The sequence below is a fragment of the Pongo abelii genome, chromosome 16, assembly GCF_028885655.2.
Source record: "Pongo abelii isolate AG06213 chromosome 16, NHGRI_mPonAbe1-v2.0_pri, whole genome shotgun sequence".
In the NCBI taxonomy this organism is placed as follows: domain Eukaryota; kingdom Metazoa; phylum Chordata; class Mammalia; order Primates; family Hominidae; genus Pongo; species Pongo abelii.
The window spans coordinates 56650181-56664792 of record NC_072001.2 but is presented as its reverse complement, the minus strand read 5'-3'; the positions used below and the strand labels follow the sequence as shown (position 1 = coordinate 56664792).

The 14612-nt window shown below is 37.1% G+C and overlaps 1 protein-coding gene across 5 annotated transcripts in view; it reads left to right on the top strand.

Annotated features, from left to right (window-relative positions):
* The window catches only part of WDR72 (WD repeat domain 72), a 236037-nt gene that overhangs the window by 58719 nt on the left and 162706 nt on the right, over nucleotides 1-14612 (top strand). For all 5 annotated transcript variants that reach the window (XM_054531292.1, NM_001131120.1, XM_054531290.1 and 2 more), the window contains 1 exon segment: nucleotides 1907-2102. In XM_054531292.1, coding sequence (XP_054387267.1) covers nucleotides 1907-2102 — 196 coding nt within the window.

Sequence of the window (14612 nt, the reverse complement as noted above, 5' to 3'; positions counted from 1 at the left end):
TTCTTTTCAAGTACATCTATTTTTTTCCTCTCGTTCTATATCTTTGCTTTTAATAGAGTTATCTTTTTTTTTAAAAAAAGTAGATACTTAAGGCAAAAACAGTCAAACAATAAGGAATCCATAAATTAGAAATTAACTTTTGCCTTCAATAACTTCCATTTTGCAGTGAGCCGAGATCATGCTACTGCATTCCAGCCTGGGCAACAAAGCAAGACCTTGTCAAGAATTTCTTTTTATAATAATATTGATAGTTACATTTGTCTTCTTTTGTGTGTGTGTGTGTGTGTGTGTGTGTGTGTGTGAGAGAGAGACAGGGTCTCACTTTGTCACCCAGGCTGGAGTACAGTGGCATGATCATGGCTCACTGCAGCCTCAACCTCCTGGGCTCCAGAGATCCTCCTGCCTCAGCCTCCCAAGTAGCTGGGCCTACAGGCATGTAGTCCAGCTACTGTTTTTTATTTTTGTTTTTATAAAGACAGGATCTTGCTTTGTTGCCCAGGCTGGTCTCCAACTCCTGGGTGCAAGGAATCTTCCCACCTCTGCCTCCCAAAATGCTGGGATTACAGGCGTCAGCTATTGAGCCCAGCACGTTTTCTTCTTAAATGGGTTTTTATTTGCTTATTCATTTATTTAACAGAGAATGAGCTTTAATAAGTTTGTCAGCATCTACCTTGTTATGGGCAAAATGAAATCGCTTTAGGTAGAATTTTCTCATGAAATGTCAACTTAAATTCAGCTTTTGTAAAGTTGACTTTAAAAAAAAAACGACATGAACAACCAACTTTTGAGTTCCCTCTGTATTAAAAGGACATGGTAACACAGGTAAAATGATTTTTTAAGTCAGTTAATTGGCTTATAAACATTATTTCTTCATAGTCTATTCCTAACCATAAGATTTGTGTTCACATGGTATGTGTGTGTATGTATGTAAGTTTCCTGGAGCACGTTGGGCTGCCTGTTCTAGAAGTCGTGGGATGGGCAGGTTCTCCAAGAGATAGAATGGTTAGGGAAAAATGACATATGATCCATTCTGCGAGTCTAGGCTCCAGATCTATCAGACCTGCCATTTTGTGATTTTTTTTCCTTACAATTTCTGGAGTGCATTTAATAAAGAATTAGGAAAGAAAACATGTACCCCAATCCTCCCTGCATCCCTGCCTCCAGAGAGGTTAATGATGAGTAATGGGTGTCTCAAGGTCTCCAAACTGATGCTTTAAACAAAACAGCCAAAATTCTGGCTAGATCATTAGAATCCACCTTGGAGAGTAATTGTCCTAACCTGTTCAAGGTAACCACATGCTGACTTTTTAAAAAGTATCTTAAGGATTGTTGTCCTGGGAACCTATTTTTGGTCCTTATGTCTTTGAGGCTGTACATTCAGTTGGAGCTATCTAATGCTTACCTCTTTTAGATTGTGTCTACACTGAGTTTCCTGTTTGGATTAGAATCTGCATAGTTCTGGGAACAGCACCAAATCACATTTTGAGGCTTTAAGTGGAAAATATCAGCTCATGATACCCTTGGGCCTAAGCTTGTGTCTACAAATAGCTTCTTTTTGTGGCAACAAATTAGTTCTGGGGTTTATTTTATTCTGCATTATTTCCGATGTCTGCCTCGCTGCCTGAATTTGCTGAGTGATGGTCAAGTCCTTCATTTATCTTATAAGTAGATCTGTCCTGGATTCATGTTTTGACCTTCCTGAGAAGCTGTTGAGCTTAGACTCTACTCTGTGTTTAAAGCTCCTCTGTAGAGGGTTACATGGAAAGGCGCTGTAGAAAGCAGAAATATCCTTTTGGTAAATGGGGCTTTAACAAAACTTTTTTATGTTACTGGGAGAAAAAATCTGACTTACTCATAGAGAAAGCATTTGACTATTTACTTACATAAACACGTTGTATTTTCACAGCTAAGAGGTGCGCAGATAATTTGCTGTGTGTGCAGTGACCATTCCGTAGCTCTCCTTCACCTTGAGGGAAGGAGTTGCCTCCTGCGTGCCCGGAAGCACCTTTTTCCTGTGAGGATGATAAAATGGCACCCGGTTGAGAATTTTTTAATTGTTGGATGTGCAGATGACTCAGTCTATATCTGGGAAATTGAAACAGGTAAATTGAAATTTTATCCCTTTCATTCTTTATATATTTATGATGTACAAGCATTTGACCAGATGGAAAGTTTCAGAGAAGACACGGTGATGACCTCACTTGCTTTAACCTTTGTTTGGGCTGCATTTAATGGCTTCAGTTAAAGGCATGTGTGCAAAATAAAACACAACGGCCTAAGTCAGATCCTGACCAACTGATGATTAGCTGACAGGGCAGTGCACAGGAATGAGCCGGATATTTCTGGAAGCTATAAATAAAAACATAAGTTATCTACTTTAATTATTAACAAGAGAGAAATTTAGTGTCCTACTGGTCTCAAATTACATTAAATTCTGCTTTCTTCAGCATGCTCACCATCTCAGCAACATTTTGAGCTAATTGATGATCAGTAATAATGGAATATAATTAATTATAAAACTCCAAAAAGTTGAGTCAGGGAAACTGAAAACTGAGTGGCTCAATTGAACTTTTGATATCATATCATAGAGAATGTAGAGTTCAAACTTTTTAAAATTAAAAAAAATTACTACATAACTAAAGATTAAGAGTAATACATTCCAGAAAATGCTGGAACATATCAAATAAGGTGAGGTAATTAATGAACGTGAGTCAGGGGAGTTCGTTTGAGAGTACATTTCACTGAAACTATAGCATGATTTTTATTGATTAATCAGTGGTGGTTTTATGTTGGGTGTTATTAACAGACTGGATAGTTTATAATATTATAGTTTAGAGCCATACTTCACCAAAATAATTGCTATTTTCTTTGCATTTGACTGTCATGTGTAAGTGATGATGACTAATATACTAGTGTTTAGATGGTACAACCTAATACTGCCTTACATTTGTAAATTGTTTTATAGCTTTGATGGGCTTTCCTGCTCATTTTCCCATCAGATTCTCACAACTTCTGAGGTAGGTCAGAGAAGTATTATTCACCATTTTATTGATGAGGAATTTGCAGATGTGATACATAATTGTACAAGACTGTACAACTAATAAGTGGTGAACCAGTTTGAGGGTCTTGCTTGTTCTTCGCACAATATACACAAAATTAGGAGAGTTTTAGAATTCTTGATTTGAGCAACAGTTAATTATAATAGATAAAATAGGCCCTAAAGCCTGGGCTTGCCTCCAGAGCCTGTTAATAGGACATCGGATCATATTACATTGCTTCTTTGCTTGTCAATCTCCTCATCTATGAAATGGGGTAATAATACTGCCTTCCTGTCAGGATTAAATAAGCTAATACCTACAATGCTTATAAACAGTACCTGCAGGGGTTAGCCCTTAGTAATAGTTGACTATTGTTATTATCAACGAATGCAGCAAAGTTTTGATTTCTGCTTGTAAAATATAAGCCTGTAAATCACATATGTTTATTAATGTGCCCAATTGCATTTTCAATTGTGAACACTTGGTAACTAAACATATTTTTCATGGGTGATAGAATCCAGCAAGAATAAATAAATATCTGGGCACTCACGAGTGTTTATGGTCCCCTTTTCCTGTTGGGATACCCTTAGGCTATATAACTTTTTATTTATGTATTTCTTTGGCAGAGTGGGAAGTAAAGCAAAGCCAAACTGTTAGTACTTCTTGAGATTATATTTATTCCCATTCTGTATTTTAATTTTGTTATTTCTTTTTTATACTCCCTCAAATACATAACCAAATGTTGAAGAATGTTTGAAAAATGAATATAAAGAAAAACAAATAATCCTATCCTACTACTTAATAAGGGCTATTATCTACTAAAAATACAAAAAAATTAGCCGGGCATGGTGGTGGGCGCCTGTAGTCCCAGCTACTCAGGGGGCTGAGGCAGGAGAATGGCGGGAGGCAGAGCTTGTAGTGAGCCGAGATCACGCCACTGCACTCCAGCCTGGCCGACAGAGCGAGACTCTGTCTCAAAAAAAAAAAAAAAAAAAAGTGCTATTAATATTTTGATCTACTTTCTGTCAGACATTTTTCTATGTCAATAAATAGATATTTACTGTATTTTAGTCTATATTGTATTTCAGTCACAGTCCTGGCAGGAAACTGAAGTTAACCCAGATGGGTCAAATGAAGAGACTTCAATGAAAGGACTATTTATAGAGGTGTGGGCAGGGATTAGGGACCAGACGAGGAATGGATGTTGAGGGCCTCCAGCACCCAGGCACCGGCAGCATCAGGAAGCTCTGGCCACCTCTAGGACTGAAACAAAAAGAGGAGAAAACATTGTTGTTGGAACCCAGTGAGAGTTGAAGCTCAGGAGGAGTGGTCACCCCATGAAGTCGTAGAAAAGGAGCAGCTCCTGCCAGAGATGGAGGACTCACATAGAGAGGGGAGGGTTGGAAGAAATTCTTCTTCTGCAGTCACCTCCATTAATTTAATCCACTGAAAGTGAGAGGGGAAGGCCATTCAGTTCTAGGCATCAGCCTCCCTGTGCACAAAAAAGGAAAGACACAGAAGGGTAGGAAAGGACGGAGTGGGTTGTCACATGGACAACAATCGATAGAGTTGTCATTATGGACATACTAGGCTTTAACTGAGGAATCTCCTATAGTTGGTTATCTATACTATTTTCTATAAAAAGTTTGTTTTAGAAAACTCCATATCAAACAGTATGCATAGGTTTAGTGTCAAAGTAACCTATAGAATATAAGTTGTTCATCTTTTGGTTATCTATATTAATAGTTTAAAAACAATCTCAACTCATCTTAAGATGAACTTGTAATTGGTGATGATTGTATTAATGATTCTATCCAGAGCTTCACATTTGTGACGTGCCTCTTCACTTCTTTAGACACAATCCCACTGACCACCTCATTGGAGCCTCACAACACCCTGTGAAGGTGGCTGGTGGCCCAACTTTCTATATCACATTCATTCCTTTTGAATAAGTTTATGTTGTTCCTTTATTCTTGTGTCTGGTATTGCCTTTGTTGTGTTTTGCCTTTAATCTCTGCAATTTTAATTTTGGTTACAATTTAGTGAATTATGTTTTCTTTTCCAAGCCAGATTTCAGCTGGCTAAGATGCTTCCATCATGTTTACTCTACTTGATTTCTGTTTTATTCTTTACTTATAAAGGTTGAATGGTCTGAGATCAGGAAGTGTTTCCGTTTATATTTTCATAAAGCTAGGGGAAAAATACCAACTAAAGCCAAAAAAGGCTGAAAAGAGCTATTTGAAGGTATGGAATATACTTGCTCATGGATGTGCCTGGCACATGAACAATAAATGAATGAGTGAACTAATTAATCCAAGTGCTCTTACTTCAGTAGATTAAGTATGAATTAATTCACCTTAACATTGGCCAGTTATGGCTCTCATATCCTGGATGCCCAACTGTAAGCAGGTCCTTAGCTTTCTGCTTCAAGTCTTCCCTAGGGTTTTGGAGTTCACAGGGCATATTTCACCTCCTCAGATGAAGGTCTGTGTATTTCCTACTCCAGTCAATTTTTCCTGGGCCTTGGCCTTTTAGTTTTGCTATTCTCTCCATAGGGTTCATACTTAGTTCCATGTGTGAACAGACCTATTCCTACTTTCATTTCTCCAGCGCTCTGCCTCCTCTAACTACGTGAAGGAGGAATAAATTGACATAAAGGTATTTATCAGATCTTTCAGCACTAGAGCAACTCCAGAGTCCACAGAGAGAAAATAGGAGGTATTAGTGGGATAAGAGTTTTGAGGAAAGGGGCCTAGAAAGAAAAGGCAGGAAAAGGGGCTTGAAGCCAAAAGTAATTATTTCTCAACTTGCCAAAAGTCTGCCTTGGTGGGAGCTTGGGAAGTATGGGGTATAGCATAAGTCCCTGTGCCACCCTTCCTTGGTTATAGAGGAAAGGTTGTGAGGCCTCTTCCGTTTTTCACAAATACTTTATAAGAGCCTATTCTCACTTTACTTACGAGTCTCTTTGGCAGAATACGTAAGCATATTCTAGAGTCATGTACCACTGTGCCTATTTTATCTTGAACTGATAAGGGGTGTTTCTTTCTGTGATAGGTGGCATAGTGAGATGGATGACAGGGTAAATTTTGGGGTCATAGGTGGACACACTCTTGGGAGTGGCAAACAACTAAGGTAAAGAAATGTTTATGTGACACTGAGGGCCCTCGTCCTCTGGCTAAAAATGTGGTGCTGCCAGGTTAGGAGTGATGAGGGCATCTAGTTTTGCTTATTGATTTGCCTGATGTCCCATGATGTTTAGGCCTGATTAGGAAAGGAAAATACTGCAGATGTCATTTTGATTAATATTTGAGCTCCCACAGTGTATTTGGCACTGACGACTCTGGGCGGCTTGGTCGCCCTCATTGCTGTGAGACACAATAGGCGTAATAATGTATTACTGATTTTATTTTCCCTAAATTACATACCAGAAATAAATCTTAGCTCTGAGCTAATTATTCTTTTAAGAATTGAATTTAAAATAATTCTGAGTACTACTCTTTTCACAGTAGTGGATTTACATAGCCGATAATTTGTGTAATGAATTTCTTATGTGTTATTAATGTAACTTTCTATTGAAGGTCTTCTGTTAAGTGTACAAACTATGTTGGGAAATATGCCATATTAAGTAATTGCACTTTTTTGTGTGGGACAATGAAACCTTGTTTGCTTAAAAATAATACTTTTAAAAAATATCTTAATATGGATCAGAAACACTTTTTTCTGTAGAGGGCTGGATAGTAAATGTTTTCTGCTTTATGGTCCATATGATCTTTGTTACAACTACTGAACTCTCCTATTGTAGCATAAGTGAAGCCATAGACACTACATAAAGGAGAGGTTGAGGCTGTGTTCCAATAAAACTTTGCTTACAACAACAGGCAGCAGGCTGGACTGGGCCTGCATCTATAGTTTACAGACCCCTGAGAATGATGATTGTTCTTTTTAAAGACATTGACTTCATAATAACTCATTCTTAAAGCAGTAGAAAATGTTTGATCCATTATACCTCACAGTAAGCAGGACAGGTACAGTTATACCCATCTTACCAGTGAGGAAATAGAACACAGAGAGGTTTTGCGAGTTTGAAGGTCCCCAGAGTAGGTGTTGGCACAGGCACTAGATTATATGTCTCCTTCTTCCATTCTGGTGTGTTCTTCACTTATTGTGCAATAGGAACACCTCTTGCAGATGGAGGTCAGCCTTTTGAGACTGTCAAGCAGGGAATTAGATAAGAACAGCTTTGAAAAGAAAGGAGATGGCTGCCAGGAAGCCTGCTACAAGATCTCCTAAAGGAGAGGGTCTCTGACTGTCTTTCAGAGCTTGGCTCTAAATTCACACATAGTTCTAACGGCTCTGGTCATCTGATTTCTCAGATGACAGATTAGCCACAGCAAATTACAAGTGGGGAGGCTGTTCGTGGTGGGCACTCTGATAGCAGAAGTGACAGCTGATGGGAAGGGAGGAGAAGCAAAAGATATGTATCACTGCTCAGGGCTGTCTTTCTTGTGCTCATAGGAAGATAGGTGCCAAAATATAAAAATGCTGAAATTGCTCCCCCTACTCAGCAAGCTCCTGCAGATGTCTGCACAGACCATGGAAAGCTGCCAGTCCACATCCCATGACTCCTGTTGGAGAACTGGGCTGGCTTCTTCCCAGGTACTGCTGGGCTCTAGGAGGAATATTTAAAAGTATTGTATCCATGGTGGATTACAGACCTAAGGACATCTCAGAAGCAGCTTGGGGCTTGGGTTTAGGGGACTGAAGTCTTTGACCAATTAGTAGGTAGAAATCAGGGTCCATGGGAGTCTATTTTTGTTTGTTTCTTCCAGTTCCTGCTCAGGTAATGTGGACTGTGTAACACTGAGCAGAAAGCCTCATGATTATAGCATGGCATGAGCACCCAGCCTCTGATTATGACATGGTTTCTGTGGGAAAACACACTCCAAGTTTTAAAACAAACATTTTTTATACAGAGCATTGAAACAAAACCTATTCATAAGAAATTAAGGAAGTAAGGAAGAAGATACGTTTCAGAGTTATTTTCACCACAGGTGTTAAATTTTCTTTCTTTTTTGCCTTGCCAGTAGGAAGTCAAAACTTCCATCTTTTAATTTCTTTTTCTATTAGAATTAGTAGTAGTTAGCTGGAAAATTATTCGATCCACAATACTGCAATTGGAGCATTTTTTCTTCCATGTTTTCAAAGTGCATAGGCTTAGAAATAACTAATTTTAAAAAGTTTTTAAAACAAAAAAGAAAAAGATAAAAATATAAAGAAATGAGTTTTGTCAACCAACAGCTAATAGCTCATGTTTTTCAAAAATATTCAGTGTTTAATCTTGTCCTATAGATTTGAGGTTGCTTTAATAGTTTACAGTGAGGGGTATGTAGAATATGTGCAAGACACAGTTTTTCAGAAATACAGCCGTATTTGCCTCAGTAGACTAGAATTGTGTGGTTAAATTCCTACTTTGCCACACCAAAATATCATACAAGTTTACTACATGGAGAAGTAATTTGCCAGTCCGCAGGTTTTACTTGGTCACCTTCTTTTATGGTAGACAACATCTAGTATTCCCATACATATAAAATAACATTAAAAATTACACTAGTGACCAACTATACCATTCTAAGAAACAGTATTGCTTGGTTTTCTCCTCAAGGTCACCACTTTGTAGATATCAGGTCAAAGTTATGTTGTGTTGACAGTCTTGTGAGCATAACCAGTATACGACTTTCATTATAGGTATGTTAAAGGTAGGTTTGGGGTATGCCGCATCCTGCAGGTAATAGTCTCTCTACTATGTCATTTTCTCGAAGCCACATTATTTTGTTGTGGTAGATTACAGATGGAATCCTCTTGGGATGATTGGTTTTAGAAAAGAAAAATAGGATACACTAAAGTATAGGGTGGGATTTTTCCTATGTCACCTTTTCCAGACCTCTTTCTTATTATAATAATTACTGATGTTATTACTCAACATATATTTTTAGTTTACTGACCATTTTTTGAATCTTTGTTTCTGTCTCCTTTGCCCTAGTTATCACAGTTCCACTGCAATTTGTGATTTTGATTCATGCAGTATTGTGCATGTGTACATGTTTGCATGTGTACGCACATGCTTTTATATATGAACTTTGCAGTTTAGCTACGAAATATTTACACAATTGTCAAAATTTGATCTCTTAAGTAGGCGACAATGTCCAGAGGAGTTATGTACATGAGCCCTGGGAGTCAGCTTGCCTAGGTTTGATTCTTATTCCACTCTTTTTATTCTATATTACATAAATCAAGTTTGAACTCCTGAAAACACCATCTCTTAATGGCAGCGAGGGCTGAATAAACATTAACTATTATTTATTATAAATCCTTCATGAATTACTGTACTAGTGTGTACTAAGGATTCATTATTCCTGACTCCTTAACTCCTTCTCTCCATTCTAATTGTGCTCAATAATTATTTCCTGCATACCGCTGTGAAGGACACTAGAATTATCACATATGGTTTCCCTCCTTAAGGAGCTTTCAGTGTAATCAGGGAAAACTTGTACCTTTGAAACAATTTGAAAAAATATAAAGTAACATATAAGAAAGTGGCATATGGAATATACTAAAGTGTCCAAATGTACTGATAAGTATTCCTGTGGGGAGAGTTTTGTGACTTGTTCCCATAGCACAATGCACTTCCCCTCTCATAATTACACTTCTGGGGTTAACATCTGTTTTTGTCACTAATCTGAAAACATCCTGAGGGCAAGAATTCTGCCTGTATTGTTCACTGTTCTATTTCTAGAAGCTGATATGGCACCTGACACATAGGAAGAACTGAACAAATATTTATTGAATGAAAAAATATTTAGCTTCCATGAGCACAAGTAATGCCACATGATTAATTATTCACCTTTAATTTGTCAAACTAATACTATTGCCTAGTGTTCGAAGACAGGAGATTTTTCCACTGTTAACATGTGCAGTCTTTGGCAAATCCCTAAATTGACCAGAGCCCTAGTTTCTTCATGGTAATAATGAAGATACTTAACACACAGTGTTTGTAGAAAAGATGTATGAAGTTACTGTATGTGGAATACTGGCTTTATTTTTGTTAAATATCTATCTATCTATCTATCTATCCATCTATCTGTCTGTCTCTCTGTCTATCTATCTATCGATCATTTTACATGTTTGCTGTAATAAAAAAGAAACCTGAGCAACAAAAGAAGAAAATAGATGAAGTTTATAAAATTTAAAAACTTTTGTGTATCAAAGGTCATTATCAAGAATGTGAAAAGACAATCTACAGAATGGGAAAAATAATTTGCAAATTATACATCTGTTAATGGTCTAATACCCAGAATATATAAGGAACTCTTATGGCACAGCAACAAAAGACGAGTCACTCAATTCTGCAAAGGACATAGGGCTGGACAAGGTGGCTCATGCCTGTAATTTCAGCACTTTGGGAGGCTAAGGTGGGAGGATCACTTGAGTCCAGGAGTTTGAGACAAGACTGGGCATCATAGTGTGATCCCATCTCTATAAAAAATTTAAAAAATTAGCCAAGCACAGTGGTACATGCCAGTAGTCCCAGCTATTCTGGAGGCCAAAATGGGAGGATCACTTGAGCCGGGGAGGTAGAGGCTGCAGTGAGCTGTAATCATGCCACTGTGCTCCAGCCTGGGAGACCCTATAAAGATTATCAATAGATAATCTTTTATCTATTTATAGGGTCTCAATAGAATGAGACCCTATAAAGGTTATCAACATCATTATTCTTCAGGGAAATGCAAATCAAAGTTATAATGAAATACCATTTCATATTCACTAGGATACTTATAATTTAAAAAGTGGAAAACAAAGAGTATTAGCAAAAATGGAGAAAATAGGAACCCTTGTACATTATTGGTGGGAATATAAAATGGTACCACCACTGTAGAAACTGTATGACATTTCCTCAAAAAGTTAAAAATAGAATTATGAAATGACCTAGCAATTCCACTCCTAGGTATATACCTAAAGGAAATAAAAACATACCCACACAGAAACTTGTACATAAATGTTTACAGTAGAATTATTCATAATGGCCAAAGTACAGAAACAACCTAAATGTCCACAGTGGAGGAATCTCCATAGACTAATCTCCTGTTAGTCTAACAAATCATAATATACACATACAATGAAGTGTTACTGCACCCTCAAAATGTAGCAAGTTGTCATGCTACAACTTGGATGAACCTTGAAAACGTGCTAAGTGAAAGAAGTCAGACATACACAAAAATGTGCATATTGTATGATTCTTTTTTATATGAAATATCCAAAAAAGGCAAATCCATAAAAACAGAAAGCAGATTGGTGGTTGTCAAGAGATGCAGTTGTGGGAGGGTGGAGAATGGGGAATGATTACTTAATGGTATGGGGGATTCTTTCAGGAAGATGAAAATGTTTTGAAACTAGAGAGAGTTGGTGGTTATACAACATTGTCAATGCACTAAATGCCACTGAATTGTGTAGTTAATGTATATTATGTCAATGTTACATCAATTTAAATAAAAACAACATACAGTAAGTATAAAGGCAATTCTTAAAAGCAGTAGAATCTCAACATTTGCAGAAAATCATTGTTAAATGTTGATCTATTATACTTTCAATGTTTTCTTTCTTTTATATATTAACGTATACAAAGATATGCTCATATTTATTTTCATATTGTGATTTTAAGATTTTGCTGATTTTAAAAAGTAATTGATATCCTTTATAATCATATGTATTTTATTTACAAATGTTAGATCATTATTGGAAAAAAAGGGTTCGTTGACATCCCCAGATTGTTGAAGGGGTTCATGGCGTAAAAAAGGTTAAGAACTCCTGTTAGTCTAAAAGATTTTGAATTACTCGATGGTAGCAGTACAGTTGGGAAGTATAAGTGAAAATCTGCTATTTTATTTGCCAGGCTGTCTGTATTTGACGTCCATATACTTTTTAAAAAATCAGACCATATATATATATGATATATATAGATATATCATTGATTAGGTCCCTTCTTCCTCTTTCTCTCTCTCCTGTGTGGTTCTTACCCAAGTAATTATAAATTAATATACTTAATATTCACTATATTGTGTGTGTGTGTGTGTCTTTAAAATCTATTTTCTATGGGGAAATAGGTACATGTAAGATACATAATGTAATATAAGAAAGAGAAAGAGCAATTTATAGTAGCCAAAGACAGTTGTTTCATAGGATTCAGTTAGTATAAAAATGAAAGTAAATTTTATGTAGAGAAGATACTATCCTTATTTTAAAAAATTTTGTATGGATACATAATATTTTACATATTTCTGGGGTACATGTGATACTTTCTTATATGCTGGTATGTGTAATGATCAGGTTAGGGTATTTGGGGTTTCCATCACCTTGAGTATTTATCATTTCTGTGTGTTGGGAACAATCAGGTTATCTCTTCCAGCTACTATGAAATGTATAATACATTGCAGTTAACTCTAGTCACCCTATTCTGATGCCAAACATCAGAACTTACGCCTTCTAAGTATGTGTATATACCCTGATATGGTTTGGCTCTGTGTCCCCACCCAAATCTCATCTCAAATTGTAATCTCTGTGTGTCGAGGGAAGGGAGGGACCTGTTGGAAGGTGATTGGATCATGGGGGCAGTTTCCTCCGTACTGTTCTCATGATAGTGAGGGAGTTCTCATGATAGTGAGGGAGTTCCCACAAGAGCTGATGGTTTTCAAAGTGTTTGGAAGTTGCCCCTTTACACTTCTCTCCTACCACTGTGTAAGGCATCCCTTGTTTCCCCTTCACCTTCTGCCATAACTGTAAGTTTCCTGAGGCTTCCACAGTCATAAAGAAATATGAGTCAATTAAACCTCTTTCTTCCATAAATTATCCAGTCTCTGTTATTTCTTTATAGCAGTGTGAAAACAGACTAATACAGAGAACTGGTACAAGTAGAGTGGAGTACTGCTGTAAAGATAACCTGAAAATATGGAAGCAGCTTTGGAACTGAATAACAAGCAGAGGTTGGAACAGTTTACAGGGCTCAGAAGAAGACAGGAAGAATATGTTGGGAACTGGAATAAAGGTGACTCTTGTTATGCTTTAGCAAAGAGTCTGGCAGTATTTTGCCCCTGCCCTAGAGATATGTGGGACTTTAAATTTGAGAGAGATGATTTAGGGTATCTGGTGGAATAAATTTTTAAGCAGCAAAGCATTCAAGAGGTGACCTGGATTATTCTGAAAACATTCAGTTTTATGCGTCCATGAAGAGATGGTGGGAAAGAAAAATCAGAGCAAAAATACAGTAATAAGAAAGAGTTTGACCTTACTTTGAACCAAATTAAATCAAACAATTAATACTGCATCACTGAAGAGAGGCATGTAAGTTTCATTGTGTACATATATATATATGTATTTTATTTCAATGTAGAGACAAGACCCAGTGGACATCTTTACATGCATGTGCATGCAAACAGACACATGAGTGCATGCTCCCACCCCGCAGGCCCACCACCGTCATCGTCTTTACTTCCATCTGGTGAACATGGATCTCCACTTGATGAAATTATGTAATTGTTAACTTGCTCTTATAGTTTTACAAACTTTTCAAAGTAAGGACATTCCAAGGATGAAGTAGTAAAATGGTCTGCATGGAGTGGTTTCTGATGTGCATTGTAAAATTCAGATATCACATCGAAAGGCTGTCAACAAAACAGGCACATGTAATTTTTCCCCCAAATTTAGAGTTTTCATCAATCTTTATTAGTTATAAACATTGGAAGAATTACCTACGTTTTATTACAGGATTATACTTTATATAAACTCATTTCTATATTGTTTTTAGGTATCCATGACTTATTTTAAAAATTCTACATCATTTGATTCACTTTTTTTTCAAGTGACACACACACAGGTATTTGTTTATGTGTGTGTATGTGTGTGTGTGTGCATTTTAATTGAGATATTATTCAACTCCACCTTTTTTTGGTTCTCCTGGCATCTTAATATACATTAGGCATATTATTGTGGTATTTGCAGGATGTCTTCAGAACATTTTGTATGCTCAGAAACAAATAGGAAAATCAATACAATCTCATTCTAATGATAAAAATAAATATTGTCTGCTCTTAAAATTACTTTCACCAATTAAGTCCCACCCTTTGCTGCCTTTATTGTTTCCTTTGGCAGTTGCTGTCTTCCTGGGTTTTCCTTTAGTAAAGAAAATACTGGCTGTAATCAGTTTTAGCGATTCCTGTGGTCTGATTACACTTTTGGATTGAGTTCTGGCTGAGTAGTTTGTTATGTATCTGCTATCTGCATTTAATGTTTACGGGGGCTTCACCTACAACAGTAGAAAAAGAAACACATCAGGATGGCTGCTCTTTGGCTCCTCCTTAACTAGGCCCTTTCTTCAAGCATTTTATATGACACTTGGAACGTTAGTGGGTTTCACAGCTGCAACGTTTAGTGGAAATAAACCCAAAGAAGCCATCTGCCCTCCCCACGCTGCCTTCTTTCAATTCCCTAGCAACTTCCCAGTAGCCAGCTGCCACAGAAACAATT